We start from the raw sequence: 21,431 nt of genomic DNA, 5'->3' as shown, positions 1-21,431 counted from the left end.
TATTTTACAAAACAAATTTGTATCAACTTTTTAAAATTATTTGTATTAATCTAAACGGATGAGATATCAATAAAGTATTCGTAAATATCCGCAAATATCTATTTATTTTCCGGATATCTATATTTTTTAAAAACAAAGCAAATCGAAAATTAAATATCCGTAATATACGAAGCAAATCATAAATACTATTAAAAATCTGATATCTGATCCGTGTTCAATGTATTGTGAGATTCGACCAAAAAATTTGATTAATCTTAAAAAATTTAAATATATATAAATATATTAGTCGATCATAAAAAAATTGGTGGAGGAGAATACAAAAACGTGGAAATTTTGGTGGAGAAAAAGACAAAGAGGCAGGACCCACACGGGGAAAGGGTGACAAATCTTGACCGGACTCGACCGCGACTTCCAACTTGAGTGAGGCTTTATGGTGTGAACAAGTTGCCACCTTGGGCGGCTCCGACAGGACCGACACCGACCTGTTTTTTTTTGCTCAAAAGTGAATAGTTTAGTATCATTTTAATTCAACTATTCCGTTTCTTTCAACACACAATGAATCAATGATACAAAAAATTACTAACCACTGTTCAGTGCAGATTCTGAAAGATTTGGTTGTTCCATAAAATTATACAACCTTTTAAATATGCATGAGTTTTTATTTATGGCCTGTAGCTTGACAAAGATGGAATCATAGAAATTATTATTAAAAAAAGTCGTGTAGGGTTATTTTTTTCTTTATTGTAGAAACTAATTTAATTTTAAAACGTAACTAGTTTTTGATTCCAAAGAAAACGTAACTGGTTTCAAATAAGTTTGTTTTTATTTTCCTTCGATCGTAGAACTACTTTCATTTTGAATTGGTCAAGCAACCAACAAAGATATTGGTCAGGCCTAACCATCCATTTATGATAATATTGTTGATGAAGAAAATAGTTAGGGCTCAAGGAAAAGTTAATTAAATACGTCTTCACAGATGGAAAAGGATCAGATAGTACTTGTGGTTTATTGGTCCTGAATGGATTAATAAGACCTCATAATATAAAGACCATTCTAAGTCGTCCGTCTAAAACCCCCTCTCTCGGATATAATTCTACATGACGACGTCAACGTGATGGCGTCACGAATCTGCATCCATTAGCATGATGCAATAACCTTTTATTTTACTGAAATTTGGTGATGCAATAACCTTTAAGATTATATCTTTTGTTTAGCTCTTCACATCTGACTATTCAAAAGCTATCAGAAGCATCATCATTTTCTTTCTTCAAATTTAATTTAAACTCGTACTTATCTGCAATAGCTTTATCTAACAATTGTGCACATACACAGAGCCGTGCTTATGGCAATGGAAAAAGGCAGTGGCCTCAGGCCGCATTTTTCATCAAAAATTAAAGACCCCTATTTTTTAAAATACATTAGTTTATATGTGTTCTATGATTTATAAATGTTTTCCTCTTCGAGATTATGTCAATGTTTGCATCATTTATTCGTTTTTATACTTAAAATTTAATTTCACATTAGAATTTTACTACACATTGTAGATGTAGTAGGGTGTAAATTATAGTAAATTTATATGTATATTTAAATAGTTCTAACAGGAAATGATATATTGATTGATAATTTTTTGTTGTAATAATATCTTCTCAAACAACAGAAAATTGCAACATAACTTAAAAAAATGAACTGTATTTATAATTTTCAATCATTTTCTTTCTTTTTTATTATTTTTTTCTTTTCATAAACTGCCTTAGGGCATGTTTAATGGAGGTTCTTAAATATCTTATTTAATAACCGGTTCTTACCTGTTTTAGTTAAAAGTTAAGAGACGGGTTCTTTTATTCCGCTAAAAACTTCATCCTAAGAATCCTACATTACACATGCTATTAGGCCCAAAAAGCCCGAGCACGGCGTCGGCACAGTGCACTTATGAGAGTATAGTGCACAAATGCTCAAAACAATTATAGAATTATTGGAAATAGAGATCACTAGGACCATACAAAAAGATGCTAACAAGCAAATTGGTTGACTCGGAAAATTTTACAACGTAACAAATCATTATATATGAATTATAGAGTTACAGGAAAAAGAGATCACTAGCTATGACCAGAGAAAAGATGCTAACAAGCAATTGATTGACTCGAAAATTTTCACAACGTAACAAACCATCATATATGAATATAGTATGCATAGAAATATATTACATACTATCTTTAAGAAAGACTTGAGTTGATGAAGAGTCAATCTAACTAAAGGTTAAACGTAATATAATGCACGTGCCTCTTCTGAACGGTAGTGATGCGTCCATGATTCACCAGCCTCGTACGTAAGTAACCCCTACGTCATCCTTTGTGCATCACGCATGCACACGCCTTTTCCTTAGTCTTCTTTTTTTTCTTCATCTAAAATTTAAATTGACCTGGAGTGGAATTGTTGAAACGTAATATCTTTTTTTTTTCATTAGGTTTTGTAAAATTGGGCCTCTCTGAGATCAACTTTAAATTAAGTTCGAACCCCTCTAAGACATTATGAGATTATATTTTCCCCCAGTTTTAAGGGGAAACAAACATACAAGTGGTGCAAGAGTAGACAAGAGAATCCAATACTAATAGGTCACAATCTTACGAACAGAACCCAATCTCAAGAACCACACCGAAAATAACAAACCGAAACAACTTTTCCTTTGGTGTTAGTTTCTCAAACCAAACTAAATTACTGGGACTCTGAGCAGAGCCGGACCTGAGATTTTCGGAGTCTTATTCGAAATAAAGATGAACTTATCGTAGCTTTGATAATAAAAAGCAACATCTAAAAAACTATAGAACAAGAAAAAATCTCTGGTTTTCTTATGAACTTGCTTTCTTTTACGGAGTAAAGAGAAGAGGAGAAGTTGAAAAGACTATCTCTCGTAAGTTTCCTCTAGTAAGTTAAGAATGATGTTTTTTACTTATTTAAATTTATTATAATATTTACGATTATTTAAATAAAAATAAAGTACAGAAAGTCGAATAACTTACCGTAAGTTACTTGCGCTAATGTTAATAAATTATATTTTTTATTTTGTACAGTACAAACCAAAACTTTGTTTTTTAGTTTGGCTTTGCACATAAAATTAACTAGGTGATTTAAAAAAATTTTTAACAGATAAATATAAATTATATTTTAACAGATAAATATAAATTATATTTTAAAATAAAATATTATTAATATTGTAAATTTTTTTTTTTGTATCAATATTTTAATATAAATTTTATTTAATTAAACATAAAAATTATATTTAAGAATATGCATTTATATATTTGAAATTATAATCTTAGATAGATTTTTCTATCTATTTATTTTAATTAAATATATTAAATAAATTTGTAAAAGTTGCATAATTACCAAAAATTAAAATTAAACAATATTTATAAAATTTGTAGATATATAAGTAATGATTTTACGATTAAATTTTTATAATTTTCTAAAAAAATTGTGTACATTTTTGAAAATTTTAGTAATAAAATTGTATAATTGAAAAATATATAATTAAATTATATTTCAAAATTTATAATGTCATATTTGAATATATTTATTTTAATGATGATTTATGAGTTATTCCCATATTCTAAATTTTTTTCCAAAAATAGAAATTGACATAAAATGTAATATATGAGTTATTACCATATTTTAAAAAGTTTACCAAAAATATAAATTACCATTAAATGCAATTGTCCATATCATATTAAGATATAAGACATATCATCAGTTTCAGTAGTCATGTCATATTTGTTTTGTGAAATTGATTATATAAAGGACATGTGGCAAAATCACTTCGCAAATATATTCTAGGGGATATATTAACATTACATATCTACAAAGGGAAAAATTAGAAATGGGGGCCCCATTAGGTGGTGGGGGCCCTACACGGATGCTTCGTGAGACTCTGCCCAAGCCTGGCTCTGACTTTGAGACACTTACAAGACTTGAAAAACCATGAGAAGAGAGACCAAATGACAAGAGAGAAGTGTAAGCTTCTATCTATATTTTTAGACTTTTTGACAGCCACGAGTCCTCTCAGTGTTGTCTCTTTTGTCTCCTAAACCCAACCCTATAATGTACATAGGGAACAACTGAAAATGGGCAAATTGAGTTCAAGGAGATGTAATCTTGACACAATTTCAAGGTTCGCATAGCGCAAGAACGACGTTCTAGCAATCCCTGCATTAGTACATTACAACATCTTCTGCCACTACTCTTCTTGCCTTAACCTTAACACATGAATTCACATATAATTGAGAAAGATGTTTAGTACAACATCTCTGCTACTAAACCAGAGAAGTAAGAGACGTTGATAACAGGGGCCCACTCAATAAACCTCGGTGAACGGCCGATACAGTAATGAGAAGAAGGTTAAAACTAGGCATGCGGGTAGGGTCAGAATGGTTAGTTCGTTTTGCACGAAATTTGGTTTATTCCAGTTCGGTTAACAAGGTTAGTTCGGTTTGCAGTTATGAACACTATATCAATGAGTTTCATAAGTGATTAATCGGCCTTAAGCATTTGCATTAATTAAGGGCAACAAAAAATATTATGGTATGGTATCGTTACACTCTTGTCTATAACCAAAATAAGATATTGTTTGAATGAATAGAGTTACTACAATATATGTTACGCAGTGCAAGAGAGCTGAGGAAGACGGTTCCTCTGCCGAACAAGCTCGTGCATGTCTTGCACAATCTTGAACACCGCTTCAGGTCTAGCCAGCCTCAATGCATTCTGCGACATTATCTCCAACTGTCTCGACCGCGGTTCAAACCATTCCGCTACAATCTTTGATATCTCTATTGGTGATTTTGAAAATTCCCCACATCCGTTCTCCACCACGTACGGCACATTCCCTGCCTCCTGCACTCACATTCATAACCACAAAAGTTCAAAAACCTGAACCAGATATAAAAGGAGGGATGTTTTTAAAAGTTGAACTCACTTGACCAGCAATGTAACCATTTAAGATTATCGGTAGCCCTCTTATCATAGCTTCAGCTATAGTGCCTGGACCAGCCTGCACAAGAGAAAGCCACCACCACCAAAAATAAGAAACAGTTAGTCTAACGTCACTTGTTGTGGTTGAGTACACAATGTTGAAACTAAATCAACTATAGACACCTTATATGGTTCCAGGGTTTGGTTATGTTTGGGTTACCTTTGTAATGATGCAGTCACAGGCACCCATGCATTCCTCCATCTTTGTTATAAACCCCTTAACCTGTGACAGAGAAGAAAACCATTTCAGTGACTTGCATTAAATGGCTAAGAATGTTTTGATTTGGTTTTTAAGGGCAACCTGGACTGGTATTTTCCAATCTAAGGAGCTTAATCTGGTTTGCAGTTTCTTGTTCCGTCCACATATTATAAGAACCTGACCAACTGCTTCACCAAGACTCTCGTCATACAAAGCATCTCCAAGAGCTCTTGCTGTTGCCTCTATAGGACCCATTCCTTCACCTCCTCCCATTAACAAAACGGCTGGAAGATTGTCATCCATCCCTAGTTCCCTTCTCAAATCAACCTGTAGTGTATCAAATATATACCATTGAACTTGGATATGTTTGAAACAGACAAAGAAAGAGAACTTTCTAAAAAACCAACCTTTGGGCGAACTGGTTTCACAAAGGAAGGTCGAACAGGAAGGCCATAGACTTTGATTTGTGATGTCTTAAGTCCGGCCTTCTGTGCCCTTTTCACCACTTCTGTTGACGGGCAATAACATCTTGTCACAAGCTTATGAAACCTAAACATCGAAGACAAGGATCATGTAAACTTTTTTTTCTTACAAAAGTGAAATAGAATCTCTAAAGCATGAACGATTTGACTTATAAAACTTAACCATGTGGGATGGCAAGTGCTCAAGTCTGTAATAACGGTCGTGAAGACGATTTTATCAAGCAGCCCCTTTGATCTAAGGACACGAAGTGGGACGTGTTGCATCAACGGATGAACACTGATAATAATGTCTGGTTGATATTTCATCAACCCTTGTGCAATTTCCCTGTATGTACATGTGAAATTACGTTTTGAGAGTGACAGAGAAATTATTTAGTTGGAGGAGTAACCAAACCATAGACCTAGGAGCCTCACCTGGCGATAAAAGTTGAAGTTGCTGCAAAATTTGACTGGTGAATAACGCGTGGAGCTGTACCATAGTAAGTCATTTTCCAAAGAGTCCCATGTTTCACCAAGAAATTATAGCTCCTGGGAAGCTGGTTGAATGGCCAGGGTGTGTGATCCGTCCACAAATCCGTAATAAACACCTGCGCAAACACTCTTAAATGTACTGAACTAAATCAATAAACAATCCACATTCCATGACCTACTCAATCATTCCAAGACACAAATCTAAATTTATTCAGCTGAGACATTCTAAAGCAACCAAGTGGCTACAACACAATGTCAAACTCTAAGTTATCTTCTTACACAATCCAAACATCTATAAACGTTTCTGCAGCAATGTATACTCATTGATGCTAAACAGATACACAGTTTCACACACTTAGCTGAGGCATTCTAAAGCAACTAAGTGAATGTAATACAGTGTTAAACTCATAAAGTCATCTTCTTACACGAACCAAACAACTATAAACTTGTCTGAAATTATGTGTCCTCATTGTTTGAGATGCTAAACAGATACACAGTTCGTTATGAAAAGTTGTAAGAAACTCACAGTGAAACTCAGCCAAAACACCACTCATCAAAAATCAAAACTTTTCAAAGACGAACCTGGTACTCATCCCCAAACTCATGATTGAAAGCAGCTTTAATGGCTTCAGCGGAAGCTCTGTGACCACCACCAGTATCACTCATCAAAATCAAAACTTTCTTGGGCCCATCAGCTTCCACACCACTCAACGGCAAACCCTCCTCCCCCAAAACCCCATCGGTCTCATTCACCCCAACCCCACTCTCATCTCTCGAAACCCCAACGGAGGCGAAGCTCTCGGGAACAACCTTATCGCAGTGAAACCTAATAAAGCTATTGAATTCACTTATAAACCTACGGAGACTCGAGCCTGCACTGCTCTTAGCGTTCAAGCTCAGTGAAGCTAGGGCCTTTCGCGTTGCTCTCCGGGGGGTTAAAGTCCGTGTACCGTTGAAGAACAATGCATTGGAGGTTGAGAGAGCAAACCCATCTGGGTTCGAAGAAGGAGACCGGTTTAGGGAGGCTAAACCGGTGAGACGTGTGAGGAAGCCAAAGGCGGAGGATGCTGATTCATGGGTTGTTGCCGTTGAAGGGTTTTGCATTTTCGATAGATTAGAGAGAGATTGCAGCGATGGAAAGATACGATTTTTTTATGGAGTGTTTTGTTCTTTTTGTACATACAAGCAAAGGACTCTGTTTTTTTTTTTTGGCTAAACCGAAAGCTTATCCGAATATTCTATTGGCAAATTCTACCAGCATTCAACTGACCAATCAGCTAATTTTATGCCAAATGTAAATATCGTGATCGTGTCACATTTAAATACTTTCGAAAATAATTATATTCTCTGTACCATAAAATGGACGGTCGCCGTAATAACCAAAAATGTAGTTCATTTTGTAAAAGCATTATTATCAAAGAAGAAGGGAAAGGCACTCGTCGTGTGGAAAACTTAAAAGGTGGGCGACGCATGCCTTTCACATGCATTATATTATCCATCAAACCGAATTAATTGAACTTATCCGGACTTAACCGAATTAATTGAACTTATTCGGAAACGACATCGTTTCAAGTCTCTTCTTCTTCCTCCTCGAGTTCCGATATTTGATTGTCGGAAACAAACCCTAGCTAAATCCCAGCGTCTCCTCTGCTCATACTCAATTCGTCTGCCTTACTGCTCCTCTCGGCTTTATCCAGGTATTGAATGTTTGATCTGAGTTTCTAAGCGCTTTGCTCGTGTTTTTTTTTTCTGCACTACTAATTGTAAATTATGTTAATGCTGATAAAGTGTTAAACTTTGACGAGTCTGTTTATTTCTTATAACGAGCTAAGAATCAAGACCATCCACTGTTGTCGTTTCACTTCATGTTTGATTGATTGCTGTAAATATTGCTTTGTGACACAAAAAGACACGATTTTTAGTTGATGCGGTCTGTTCTGTAACTGTCTTCTATTTGGTGATGCTCTGTTTATTATCCAATTCTTGTGTTTCTGGTGTCTGCTCCCATGTTGGGTTTGGTGTTAATGGTGTTTGCTAACTGTTCTCTTTGCTGTTTCTAAACTCAGGAGGATAGAGAGATGAAGATAGCTATTGAAGGGTGTATGCATGGAGACCTCGACAATGTGTACAAGACAATCCAACACCACGAACAGATTCACAACACTAAAGTCGATCTCCTCCTCTGCTGCGGCGATTTCCAGGTAAACTCTATGAGCATTATCTGTTTTTTTTCCAAAGAAATTTTTTATTCGATTTCTGTTTTATTAGTGTTGAAAAAAAAAAACTGTGTCTAGGCTGTGAGAAATGAGAAAGACATGGATAGCCTTAGCGTACCTATAAAATACAGAGAGATGAAGTCCTTCTGGAAGTACTACTCCGGCCAAGAAGTCGCCCCCGTTCCCACTATTTTCATCGGTGGGAATCACGAGGCTTCCAACTACTTGTGGGAGCTGTAAGTTTTCTATTGATTAGTAACTACAAAAGGCTTCAAAATGCGTTCTTAATGGTTGTTGCTTGCTGTAGGTATTATGGAGGTTGGGCTGCCACCAACATCTACTTTCTAGGCTATGCAGGGGTTGTCAAGTTCGGTAATCTGCGAATCGGAGGCCTTTCTGGTATTTACAAGGGGCGAGATTACCGTTCAGGTTTGTTCACTTTTTTTTCTTGTTTAGTCCAGCTTTTGATCTCTTAAGTGAACTCACTCGTTTTTTGAGTAGGACACTATGAGCGGCCACCATATAACCAAAGCACAATCAAATCAGTCTATCATGTTCGTGAGTACGATGTCCATAAGTTGATGCAACTTGAAGAGCCGCTTGATATATTCCTCTCACACGACTGGCCTGTTGGAATCACTGATTACGGTGACGCAAGAACACTTATTCAGCAAAAACCCTTCTTCCAGGAAGAGGTAAACTTTTAGTGATAATGTTTCTACTCTTTGTTTCATTTTGGTTCTGAGATGATTGGAACTGAATTGAACCAGATCGAGGCGAAAACGCTTGGAAGCAAACCAGCGGCTCAGCTGCTAGAGAAACTGAAGCCTCGGTATTGGTTCTCAGCTCACCTACACTGCAAATTCGCTGCTGCCGTTCAACACGGGAACGATGGCTCGGTGACAAAGTTTCTTGCCTTGGATAAATGCGGTCCAGGGAAAAAGTTTCTACAGGTTCTTTCTTCTCTCATGTGTCCACCTTTTGCTTTGTTCTTTTCAAGCAAAAGGTTCTCTTATAACTTCTTTGAATGTTCATTAGATCATTGATATAGAATCAGAGCCTGGACCCTTTGAAGTCTTATACGATGAAGAGTGGCTAGCAATAACACGAGAGTTCAATTCTGTTTTCCCGCTAACACAGAGACCAGCGAGTTTCAGGTATAGTATCTTTAGCAAGCTACTAAAGATATGTTTATATGTCTCTCATTCATTTTTTTTTCTACTCCCGTGTTGTGGTAATAGCTCTGCTGCAATGGATATACAAGAGAGCCGAGAGTGGGTGAGGAAGAAGCTAGAGGAAAGGCAATTTAAACCTTTTGAGATGGTAAAGACGGTGCCTGCATATAACCCTTCACAACGTATCTTTGATCCCATACCTGGTAAGTTAAATGCACTTGATACAGATGATTATTTAAAGTTGTCTCATAGCCGGTTAGATATACATATAATTGTTTAACATCATGTTTTATCTTGTGGAATTGTGTAGAGATCCCGCAGAATCCTCAGACAGTGTCTTTGTTAGAGCTTCTTGGTCTTCCATATCTGCTTGATTCATCACCGGTAACAGGTGAAAGAACCGCCATCCCTGCTTCACCTGTTGGAACAGGTAATGATTGTGTATTGCATATTCATTTACTTTTTCTATCTACCTTGTAATGGAACTGCATCAAATTACCTGATGACAGATGCCATGTGTATTGCAGAGTTTCAAACTTATAGTGAAGAAATCCCTATTGATGATATTGATGAAATCGAAGATATACCAGAAGTGGAAGGAGATAACATACCACACTAGTAGTGATTTTGTGATCAGAAAATATAGTGATTTTGTGATCCTACATTTTGTTTTATTAGTATAACTTTTATTTATGATGTAAAAACAAAGTGAACTATTCTGTTCACATTTCTTTGTCTACTTAGAATTCATTTTTGTTCGAAAAAATGAATTCATTTTTGTATATATCAACATAATATTATTCAAATTCATAATGATAATAATTAAATAAATAAAGCAAAAATATTAAATAATTATAGATTAACAAAGAACAATGTTAAGGAACCGAGATCTATGCTTCTGGTTTCTTGATATATACTCTCTCCGTTCCTTAATGATAGATTTTTTAGAAAAAAAAATTGTTTCACAAAGAAGTATTTTTTTGTGTTTTCTATTAAAAAATTGTAAATTTAAAAAAATTAATTGATTTTATTGAATTAATATTGGTTAAAAGTTATTGAAATTTGAAAATTACAGAAAACGATACATTTATTATGGTAGTTTAATATGTTTTCTTAATATGTGAAAATATTAAAAAGTCTATCTTTGTGGAACGGAAGGATTTGTGGAACGGAACGAGTATATTTTAGTGAAAGTGTTCATTTCACTCATATATGCGTTGTAATGAAACTGCATCAAGTACCAATGATAAAAATGCTTAGTTCAATTTATCACACAATCAAACATGTTTGGTTGAAAAAGAAAACATGTTTGGTTGTGATATTGCAGATTTTCAAACGTATGATAGTGACAAAGTCCATATTGATAATATTGATGAAATAGAAGAGATAATTGAAGCCAAGAAAGATTGCACACCATGTTAGTGGGGAAAAAGATTTGGAGACTAAAAATGAGGTTTTCCCATTACATGTTGATTTATCAAAACAAGTTTTATTTGTGATGTTCAAAAGTGAATCAATACTATTTTATTCATATTTTTATCTATTTTATAAAATTAATTCATATATCAATATAATATTATATAAATACATAGTGACAATCATCAAATAAATAAAAATAAATTTAATGAATTAATTAAATACATTAATGTATTAAAATTTTGATTTATTTTATTCTTAATTTAAAAATTGAATTATGTAGGAAATATTTGTTATCTAATTTGAAATTAAAATCGGATTGGAAAATGAGTTGGAAATTTTTTAGATTATAAATCAATATGATTTGAATGGGTTCAACCAGTTTGGATTGAATTAAAGCATATCATAAAAATTAGAATATTGTTATTAATGTGTTGGAATGGGCTTTAGATCTTTAATTGAGAAGGGTCACTACACTCTCTACCGTGACAAAGTCAAATATCTTGGAATTTTGTCACATATCTTGAAATACATATGATCTCTTGTTCTTCTTCAGAATGTGTATTAGAATGACAGAAAAGAAGTTTAACGGCTCATATTTTTCTGTGAAGGTAACACACCAAAGCTGAATCAGAAGACTCAACGGTAGCAAAACTTGTCAAGGAAGTGACTCTTATTCAAAGTCAGTTCTTGTCTTTTCAAGCATTGCCTATGCGCAGGGATATCACCAATGTCTTTAGGCTTGACAAAATGTTATTGTCTCCCAAACAAGATTGATTGAATATGGGATCGAGTTGGAGACGTGTCCCATCTGTTATGATTACACTCAACCTCGTGAAATGTTTGAAGTGTCGACTTGATTCCACGGTGTCTACATTTTGCTTTATCATTATAAGTTTTATTTGTGATGTAAAAGAAAAGTGATATTTAACTATTTCTATTCATATATTCTCTATCTATTTGGAATTCAATTTATTTTATATATCAACATAATATTGTTCAAATACATAATGACAATCATTAAATAAATAAAACATAAATAATGAATGATCATAGATTAGGAAAGAACAGTGTCAAAGAATCTTCAAGTTGTTTCGCTAATATATATTTGACAATGTTCTTTGCTAATATATGTTTCAAAACGTGTATTTGAGATTGCTCTTTGCTAATGTATAATCTGATTTTTATTTGTTTTTCAATTGATGTTCTGTTGTATATATAGGTTACCACAGAAATTGTTTCAATTTAAGTTTTGACATTGTTATAATTCTGCAATTTGGTCTCGGCATTAGGTTCTGGGCTGGCTATTTTTTTTTGTGATTTGTGAGAATGATTGAATTGACCAAAATTTGAGCATGAAATTTTGATACACATATATTTTACTTGTGACTTAAAAAGAAGAAGAATTATTAACTATTTATATTCATAACTTTTTCTCTATATAAATTTCATATATTTTATATATCAACAAAATTTTGTTTAAGTACACAATGATTTTGGTTTTGTGTTGCCAATTTGCTTATATGGTAAATTACATTCCTCTGAATCACTTCAGCTTACAGTTACAGTTACCTAGACGGCTATCTGATCTGACAACAGGAGAAATGAAAGAAAGAAGACACCCTAGGTTTTGTCAGATTTTTCCTGCCAATCAAATCATAATGAAGCCCAGGCCCAAACCTCAATTATTAGCTCTTGTGTTTTCCCTTTGTGTTACGGTTTTTTTATTTCTAAATTACGACGACTACAAACGCTTGAAATATTAATTGTGTAATTAAGGACAGAAGATTATGTAAAGATGCATAAGACGCAAATTCGTTATGTTCCATATTTTCTCTCTTCTTCATAAAAATTGTATTTCTTTTCCATAATCTCTCGCACACGTTACAATTTCAGAACCTCCAAACTTGTATGTAAGTAAGATCTTTGTTTAGGTTTTACTCTTTTTCCTCTGTTTTTTTTGTCTTTATTCTTTGGTTGGTTTCTAAATCTTGTGCAGATTCTTCCAGCAACATCCATGAATATCAACGGTATCAAGAAGCAGAATGAGAGAGTTGGTTTGGGAAGACAGTGTTCCTGTTCTTACGTTTTGTTCTAAGGTCAAGGTTGAAACAATCTGTGACTAATAAAGAACGGAGTAATTTAATTAATGTCTCTAAATTAGATAACAGCAGCCATTATCGGACTTTATCTTTCCAGTTTTTTAGTGATGTGCAAGAGTTAAATAGTATAAGTGCGAATGATATTATACTAAGAAAATAATATGAATCCACTATTTATACTTTAGCATTAGTTTGAGCACACAGAAGGGAGAGAAACCATCCTCATCATCGTTTCTACACCAGAAATGCCAAAAATAATGTTATCCAGACTGTCTGGGACATTCATGTGAGTTATGCATGTGATAAACGAAAGCAAGACTTCTTGTCTCTTCTCCTTTGAAAGAATGTGATTTAAGTGAGAGACAACTTGTTCCCTATTGTTTAAATTTGCATTGGACGAGGTTTCTTCCTTGACAACAGTTGACCTTAATCGTTTACTAAAATATCAGAATATTAAGGAAACAAGTTCATTCCATTAGATTCGATACATTGAACAATATAATATAAGACTTCTCAAACCATCTCTGCAACAAAATAGCATTACCATATAGACCACAACCTTTCTTTCTTTCTCTGCAAGTTCTGACGATGACGAGAGAAAACGACCTTGTTCTCAACCTACTCTTCCTTGTCCTCGTCTTATTAATGCAAGTCGGAGAGGGACAACAAAATAGAGCAACAGATGTTAAAGTGGGATCGAGTTTGAGACGTGTCTCATCTGTTATGATTACGCTCAACCTCGTGAAATGTTTGAAGTGCCGACTTGCTTCCACGATGTCTACATTTTGCTTTATCATTATAAGTTTTATTTGTGATGTAAAAGAAAAGTGATAGTTAACTATTTCTATTCGTATATTCTCTCTATTTGGAATTCAATTTATTTTATATATCAACATAATATTGTTCAAATACATAATGACAATCATTAAATAAATAAAACATAAATGATGAATGATCATAGATTAGGAAAGAACAGTGTCGAAGAATCTTCAAGTTGTTTCGCTAATATATATTTGACAATGTTCTTTGATAATATAGGTTTCAAGATGTGTATTTGAGATTGTTCTTTGCTAATGTATAATCTGATTTTTATTTGTTTTTTAATTGATGTTCTGTTGTATATATAGGTTACCACAGAAATTGTTTCAATTTAAGTTTTAACATTGTTATAATTCTGCAATTTGGTCTCAGCATTAGATTCTGGGCTGGCTATTTTTTTTTGTGTGAGAATGATTGAATTGACCAAAATTTGAGCATGAAATTTTGATACACATATATTTTACTTGTGACTTTAAAAAAAAAGTGAATTATTAACTATTTATATTCATAATTTTTTCTCTATATAAATTTCATATATTTTATATATCAACAAAATTTTGTTTAAGTACACAATGATTTTGGTTTTGTGTTGCCAATTTGCTTATATGGTAAATTACATTCCTCTGAACAATCTATAGTTTAACAACAATCTACATTTTTTAATACTAGATTCCACATTGAAATTTAATTTTGAGGAACTAATCATATGAGGTAATCGACATGGTGAACAACAATAAGGTTAAACTAGAGACGTGTCTAATCTGATATAATACGTTTGATCTAACGAAAAGTTTGAGGTGTCGACATGCTTTCAACGCATCTGCCTAGTTGCATGAGAAAACAAGTCACATAGGCCCTGTTCATTTCTCTGACGCCAGCGTCAGAGGCAGCGACCAAAATTAACAAACAGATGCGAAATTTTTTAATGGTTTGTTGCTATACAGTTGCCGCCGGCGACTCTTTCTGTTTGTCTTCTCTATATTTTTATTCTCGTTGCTTTTTTACAGCGTCTCCTGCACAAACGGCGATGTGTCGTTAGCGGCAAAAATTTGCATCTTCTAACTCTCTATTTTGATTGGTTGTTGAGCTGTCATTAAAATTCTTTTGCATTTTTTGATCGCTGGTACTTGACGCAGTGTTCTCGAAACGAACAGGCCTATAGTTACTACACGGTTGGAGACTATCTTGCTGCAAGGTGGATCGATAGGGATCGAAATCAAAGAAGAGCATAGATTTAGGGTTTGAGATCTTTCGAGTTAAAGAAAAGGATATTCCGGTAGAAGTTCTTGAGCTTGACAAGAAGAATGATAAGATCATTGAGTTCGCTTGGAGCCAAAAGGTCACAGATTCGCCGTGATCCACGGTAACTTACCGAGACCAGATGTCAGTTTCTACTCAATGCGGACCCCTGGAAGAGTTTTAAAGCTAGTTACTCTTAAGGCCAAGCAGGCCAATGCCCTCTTCTGGTCTCCCACTGGCAAACACATGATCATAGCTGATGGGTTAAATGGCAAGCTTGAGTTTTACATTGTGGATATGCTTATGACTATGGCAACCGTTGAAAACTTCATGGCCCATATCAAGTGGGATCCAACTGGAAGGTATACCTTAACATCACTCCTTCAGATATAACTCTGTTTCTCTGTTTTTAATTTTTTTTTCAGGTACGTTGTAACTGTAGTGGCATCAGCGGTGATGGAGGATGGGTTTTACATTTGGTCCTTGTATGGGAAGCTGCTTTACCGAACACTCAAGGAACTTGTCTTTCAGGTACAATTCAGAAAACTATTATTGCTTGCAATGCAAGGAAGAGAAACAAGTCACTCTGTTTTGGTTTTCAGTTTGCTTTGCGTCCAAGACCACCGTCTTTGTTGTCGGAGCAAAAGGAAAAAGAGGTGAAAAAAAATCTGCGGCCATACGTGGAGAGGTACGAGGAAGAAGACAAAGAAGTCTTGGATTTGTTAAGCAGGCAAGAGATGGAGAAGAGGAGAGTGATGGAAGAAGAATGGGAGATGTGGATAAACAAGTGGAAACAGCTGCACGAGGAAGAGAAACTCCAAAGGTAAAATCTTCTTGGTGAGGGAGAAGAAGAGGAAGAGGAGCATTATTATGGGACCGTTGAGGAGTTGATCAATGTCTGTGAGGAAGTTGTGTCCTTGGAACCATGAGCAAGAATGAAATGTGGTATTCTCTTTATTCTTGTTCAATTTTTTATTTGAATAAAATTTGGTTGCTTCATATTTTGTAGCACAATATAACAATTTAGAATAATAATAATCTTTATATGGATTATAACTATATGTATTTATCTGATGGTATACTACATTGTGTCTCCATTGAGTTCCTAGCATGTGCAGAATTATACATCACTTATATCATTATGTAGGACGGTTATGCTCATTATGAAACTTGTGGACGAGATGAGATATAACCAAAGTGTATCTTTTTTAATCAGAGGTTAAATAGATCATCAGAAGAAGGATTAGGAACAGTTGTGGTAAATTGGATATTTAGTAAGACTCGGTTTGATACATGAGAACCACAATCTTATGTTGTTATGATATGTGTAAACCATCCAAATTACTGGCTAGTTATTAGTATTTATCACGTTTGCTTATGTTTTACATGGTAAGGTGCTCTAAAGAGGCCAGTGTAGGTTTTTTTTCTTTTTTTTCTTTGAGGCCAGTGTAGAACCATAGTCTTAAGTTGTTATGTTTTACTGGGAGAAGTTCTTGCTGTTACTCGTGCATTTGGCGATAGGTTATTAGAGCATTATGTTGTTGCTGATCCGAAGATACGGGTATTGGCTTTGCATCATAGTATTGGCTTTGGATCATAAACCTACTAGGATATTCTAATATGTACATATCATTTGTTGTTGGCACAAAAACTACTAGGGTAAGAGTAACTCCTTACGTTTTGTTAAATACCTACTTTGATTTTTGATACAAGTAAAACTTTTTAAAAGTGACAGCATTCATACATCCAAAGCGTTTTTGCATATAAATTACATAGCTATCCAAAACTCTGATTAAGTCGTACAAAGTTGAAACTTGAAAGAAAAGTATAACGTACGAAAATATATAAACGTAAAACTAAAGCAATAAATGAAAGAAAATCTTAATGGAAGATAACTGTTTGGAACTTTCTTTAGTAGACGGACGCGGCTACTCGGTGCATCGAATGAGCGGGTGTCAAAATGTCAAAAACAGAATCTATTCCTTTTGCTATAATTAACTCACAACAGTACATAATGTGACACGTCTTAACATATCTGCTAACTATTTGACACACAGAGTTCCGACCGATCAGCTTGTGTAATGTTGGATACAAGATTATCTCTAAAATTCTCTCGTCCAGATTAAAGAGAATTCTTCCGGAATTGATTTCCGAGACTCAATCAGCCTTTGTGGCTAAGAGACTGATAACCGATAACATACTGGTGGCGCAAGAAATGTTTCATGCTCTTCGAACCAATCCGAGCTGTAAAGAAAAATTCATAGCAGTCAAGACAGATATGAGTAAAGCTTATGATCGAGTGGAATGGAGATTCATGGAGGCCCTGCTGCTGAAGTTTGGATTCGACCATCACTGGGTAGGACTGATAATGAAGTGTATATCCTCAGTCTCCTATCAGGTTCTTATCAACGGGGAGGCAAAAGGTCATATCATGCCATCGCGGGGTTTGCGCCAAGGCGACCCGCTATCCCCTTTCCTTTTTATTCTCTGCACGGAAGTTCTTATATCACATATAAAACATGCAGAATCCTCTAAGGCGATTACGGGTATTAAAATCGCAAGAGAGAATCCCCCAATCTCCCATCTCTTATTCGCGGATGATAGTCTGTTCTTCTGTCGAGCAGATCAACCTCAATGTGAGGAACTGATGCGAATCATTGACGTCTACGGTAAAGCCTCAGGACAACAACTGAACAAATCAAAATCTTCAGTTCTGTTCGGTTCTAAGGTCGTAGCGTCCTCTAAACAAGGTCTGAAAAGATCACTTGGAATAACAAGAGAAGGAGGAATGGGGATGTATCTTGGGATGCCCGAAAAGATATGTGGCTCAAAGAATCAAGTCTTTTCATTTGTTCAAGAGAGGATGAATGGAAACATCAACAACTGGTCGGGTAAACTACTTTCACGAGGAGGGAAAGAGGTGCAAATAAAGTCCGTAGCACAAGCTACACCGACCTACGTGATGTCATGCTACCTTGTACCTCAAGGGATTTGTAAAAAACTATCCGCTGCTGTGGCGAGATTCTGGTGGAGCACAAAAGAAAATAATAGAGGCCTCCATTGGGTGGCTTGGGATAAAATATGTGTTCCAATAGATGAAGGGGGTCTTGGCTTCAGAGATTTTCGAGATTTCAACCTTGCACTGTTAGCAAAGCAGGTATGGCGACTCCTTGTGTATCCTAACTCTCTCCTAGCGCGCGTCCTCAAAGGACGGTATTACCGGCACTCGAACCCTTTGAGAACAGGGAAAGCTCATAACCCATCCTACGGCTGGCGCAGTTTGATGGCGGCTAAGCATGTGCTTGAAGGAAACCTATGCAGAACAATTGGAACGGGAGCGAGGACAAAGGTATGGGAGGACGTCTGGATCCCAGGATCTCCGGCTAGACCGGCACGCCCAGCTCAGCTGGACTATGATCCGGACCTAAGAGTGCATCACCTTATAGATTTTGAAACGAAGCAGTGGGATGAGGCCTTCATCTCTGAGGTGATAGATGCAGTAGATATTCCATTGATCCTTGACTTAAAAATAAGCAAGACAGGACGTCATGACGGCTATGTCTGGAAGCATACGTTATCGGGGAACTATACTGTGAAAACTGGATACGAAGTTGCAGTGGCACAGAGGAGAAACCAGAGTGATATCCAGGTTTCCGAACCAAGTATACGGGCTCTAAAGACGAAGGTATGGAAACTGAAGACTGCGAGGAAGATAAAGCACTTTCTCTGGCTAGCTTTATCGGGCTTTGTAGCTTCTGCAAGTAAGCTCGTAGAAAGACACTGCGGTACAGACACAACATGTCAGCGATGCGGATCAGCAGTGGAAAACATCAACCACATTCTCTTTGAATGTCCACCAGCTCTACAATGCTGGGCACTGTCTGATATCCCTTCACCTCCGGGGCTTTTCCCGTGCTCATCTTTGTTTGTGAATTTCGACTATCTTCTTCAACAAGCGTCCATAAACTCTAGCCTGTCCGAGTCCTTCTCGATGTTCCCTTGGCTAGTATGGTATATATGGAAGGCGAGAAATGATAAGTGTTTTAACGGCAAAGACATATCACCGGTCGATACACTCCAGCTAGCTACTCAGGAAGCCATAGCATGGAAAATAGCTCAGCTGGGAGAACCTCTGGAGGACTCAGATGTGACAACGATGACGCAAACAAACCAACCTACGGGAACGTCTTCGGCAGACATCTGGACCTGTCAAGTGGATGGATCCTGGTCGGCTAAAGAAGAATGGATGGGGCTAGGCTTTGTGTTATTTGCAAATGAGGAGATTATCTTAGAAGGACAGAGGTGCTGCACTCGCGCACAAGCACCACTTCACGCCGAAGCGGAGAGCCTAAGCTGGGCTATGAAAGAGGTCACGAACCGCGGATTCCATCGAGTAAGATTTGAATCTGACTGTCAGCAGCTGGTCAACATCATCCTAAAAGAGGAGGAATGGCCTTCAATGGCGAATGAAATAGAAGACATAAAAGCTACTGCTACATGCCTTCAAAAATTTGAGTTATCTTATATATCTCGTTCTTTAAACTTCCGTGCGGACTCCTTAGCTAAGGGAGGACGATCACGTGCTTTGAGATTTGAGAATGTAAACACTTTGGTTCATCAAGGGCTCGCTCATGCAGCAGGCCTAAACGAACCAGTTTGAGTTTTTAATAATATTTACTTTGATGTCAAAAAAAAAAAAGAATAGCTAAAAGCCTAAAACCAGATACGCAACACAGAATGATTTGCTAGCTAATTTTTTATTGTTAATTAGCTAGTTTACCATCTTGGCTTTCGAAAATAATTGGAGGATATCATTTTTTTTAACACTTGGAGGATATCATTTTATTTAAAATAAATTGAGAACAAAGTTTACGTTTGTAAAAGAACTGTTCATCGTCAATTACTTAGCCTGTATTTTCACTCAAATGTATTTTTAATTGTTAAATAATTAAATATATACTTGAACATTAGGTTTTTATGAAATTTAAAAGGTGTCAACCTACTAGAATACCAATTGCTGATAAAAAAAAGGGGAAAAATAGTCCAAAGGACCATCTCATCCAATATAAAAACATTTTCTGAAAGCTTCTAATTATGTTTAGATAATGTTTTTGTTTTGGAGAATTTGCCAAATATGACTCACAACTTGATTTTAAATACAAACCTATACCCAAACTTGAATCAAATGCAAAACTGACCTAAAAACTTTGTGAAATTACAGCTAGTCCCTTGTGACAAAACAAAAAAACAGAAACCATTTTTACGAATATAGCCTCAGTAAGTCGTCTGAGTCGTCTGAGATGTTAGAAGTCTTCTAGAAAATTTTGGTGTAGCTGATCTTAAAAATAATTTATAAATTTTTTAAGAAATATTTTGATAAGCGAAAAAATAAAATCATGTAATTATAACAGTTTTAAGTGATATAAATTAAAATATAACAAAACTGAATTGTTTTCAACATAGATGAGTGTAGGTAGTGAATCATGGTATTCTTAGGTCTAGGGTTTGACAACATATGTTGTAATATTGTATGTAATCTTAGGGTTAGATTTTGGAAAGCTTGAATATTTTTTTGAAAAATTAAATTTTTACCTGTAAGTGTTTATTTTTGTATATAGTAAACAATTTTAAAGTTTAATTTGATTTTACGAAGTGTTTAGTTAGTTAATTAAGTTTAGGGGTTATGTTTAGGGTCTAGACGACTTCCATGGAAGTCGGCTGGTGAATAATTTTAGCTGGACGACTTACATGTAAGTCGTCCAAATATTTCCGCCTAAATTTTTTGAAAAAATTATTTTCCCGCTTAAATAATTTAAACTGGACGACTTACTTGTAAGTCGTCTGAGAAGTCTTCTATTTTAGTTTCCCGCTAAAAATATTTTAATTTCCCGCTAAAAATATAAGTCGTCTGGGCGACTTACAAGTAAGTCGTCTAGGAAGTCGTCTGAATCAAAAATATTTTAACCTAATTGGATTTTTTGTCTTCCTATATAAAGAAAAATTTACACATTATCTCTCCTCCTTTCAAATGGCTGCAACAAAAATGTAATGTTCATCACTCTAAAACTCTTCAACCTCTCTTTAATCTTTTTGAACTTATAAACACTAAGCTTTATATCAATTTATTGTTTTTGTCTCATGTCTTTCTCATTAATTTATCTTGTTTTTGCAGGTTTTTCATCACATGATTCTCATCTTCCACTCATTTAAAGGAAGATCTATCAATTTTAGATATGTATTTTTGTGTGTTCTATAAAGGTATATTTATCTAATCTTCCACTCATTTT

The 21,431-nt window shown here is 35.3% G+C and overlaps 3 protein-coding genes across 4 annotated transcripts; 2 read left to right on the top strand and 1 right to left on the bottom strand.

The window, feature by feature from the left end:
- Positions 1-4,521: 4,521 nt before the first annotated feature.
- LOC106301258 (monogalactosyldiacylglycerol synthase 1, chloroplastic) lies at positions 4,522-7,381 on the bottom strand. The gene is made up of 8 exons (XM_013737618.1): positions 6,760-7,381; positions 6,121-6,293; positions 5,870-6,031; positions 5,632-5,773; positions 5,327-5,551; positions 5,186-5,248; positions 4,970-5,044; positions 4,522-4,887 (listed from the first exon to the last, which is right to left on the bottom strand). Exons 1-8 carry the CDS (start codon positions 7,279-7,281, stop codon positions 4,651-4,653), a joined length of 1,599 nt encoding a protein of 532 aa, XP_013593072.1. The 5' UTR covers positions 7,282-7,381; the 3' UTR covers positions 4,522-4,650.
- A 344-nt stretch (positions 7,382-7,725) lies between these two features.
- Positions 7,726-10,314, top strand: LOC106303779 (lariat debranching enzyme-like). 2 transcript variants are annotated; one of them, XM_013740096.1, is made up of 10 exons: positions 7,726-7,874; positions 8,244-8,378; positions 8,472-8,629; positions 8,701-8,822; positions 8,895-9,088; positions 9,164-9,346; positions 9,432-9,550; positions 9,635-9,771; positions 9,879-9,998; positions 10,096-10,314. In XM_013740096.1, exons 2-10 carry the CDS (start codon positions 8,256-8,258, stop codon positions 10,185-10,187), a joined length of 1,248 nt encoding a protein of 415 aa, XP_013595550.1. In that variant the 5' UTR covers positions 7,726-7,874; positions 8,244-8,255; the 3' UTR covers positions 10,188-10,314. The 2 variants fall into 2 exon arrangements, with proteins under 2 accessions (XP_013595550.1, XP_013595549.1); XM_013740095.1 differs by having other exon boundaries at positions 10,078-10,314.
- Positions 10,315-15,303: 4,989 nt separating this feature from the next.
- LOC106303447 lies at positions 15,304-19,804 on the top strand. The gene is made up of 4 exons (XM_013739712.1): positions 15,304-15,506; positions 15,570-15,675; positions 15,747-15,967; positions 17,266-19,804. The coding sequence occupies exons 1-4, from the start codon at positions 15,304-15,306 to the stop codon at positions 19,802-19,804; spliced, it is 3,069 nt and encodes a 1,022-aa protein (XP_013595166.1).
- The last annotated feature ends 1,627 nt before the right edge of the window (positions 19,805-21,431 follow it).

Source organism: Brassica oleracea, chromosome C7 (assembly GCF_000695525.1).
Source record: "Brassica oleracea var. oleracea cultivar TO1000 chromosome C7, BOL, whole genome shotgun sequence".
NCBI classification, from domain to species: Eukaryota; Viridiplantae; Streptophyta; class Magnoliopsida; order Brassicales; family Brassicaceae; genus Brassica; species Brassica oleracea.
The sequence above is the reverse complement of the archived record's forward strand: the minus strand, read 5'-3'. Positions and strand labels throughout refer to the sequence as shown.

Coding starts and splice junctions, on each gene's coding strand:
- LOC106301258 (XM_013737618.1), bottom strand. CDS start 7,281: ATGCAAAACCCTTCAACGGCAACAACCCATGAATCAGCATCCTCCGCC. Junction 5,249..5,326: donor ATTGGAAAATACCAGTCCAG/GTTGCCCTTAAA, acceptor TCTCTGTCACAG/GTTAAGGGGTTTATAACAAA. Junction 4,888..4,969: donor ATGGTTACATTGCTGGTCAA/GTGAGTTCAACT, acceptor ATGTGAGTGCAG/GAGGCAGGGAATGTGCCGTA.
- LOC106303779 (XM_013740095.1), top strand. CDS start 8,256: ATGAAGATAGCTATTGAAGGGTGTATGCATGGAGACCTCGACAATGTG. Junction 8,630..8,700: donor TCCAACTACTTGTGGGAGCT/GTAAGTTTTCTA, acceptor TGCTTGCTGTAG/GTATTATGGAGGTTGGGCTG. Junction 9,089..9,163: donor AACCCTTCTTCCAGGAAGAG/GTAAACTTTTAG, acceptor GAATTGAACCAG/ATCGAGGCGAAAACGCTTGG.
- LOC106303447 (XM_013739712.1), top strand. CDS start 15,304: ATGCGGACCCCTGGAAGAGTTTTAAAGCTAGTTACTCTTAAGGCCAAG. Junction 15,676..15,746: donor TCAAGGAACTTGTCTTTCAG/GTACAATTCAGA, acceptor TTTGGTTTTCAG/TTTGCTTTGCGTCCAAGACC. Junction 15,968..17,265: donor GAGGAAGAGAAACTCCAAAG/GTAAAATCTTCT, acceptor TCTCTCGTCCAG/ATTAAAGAGAATTCTTCCGG.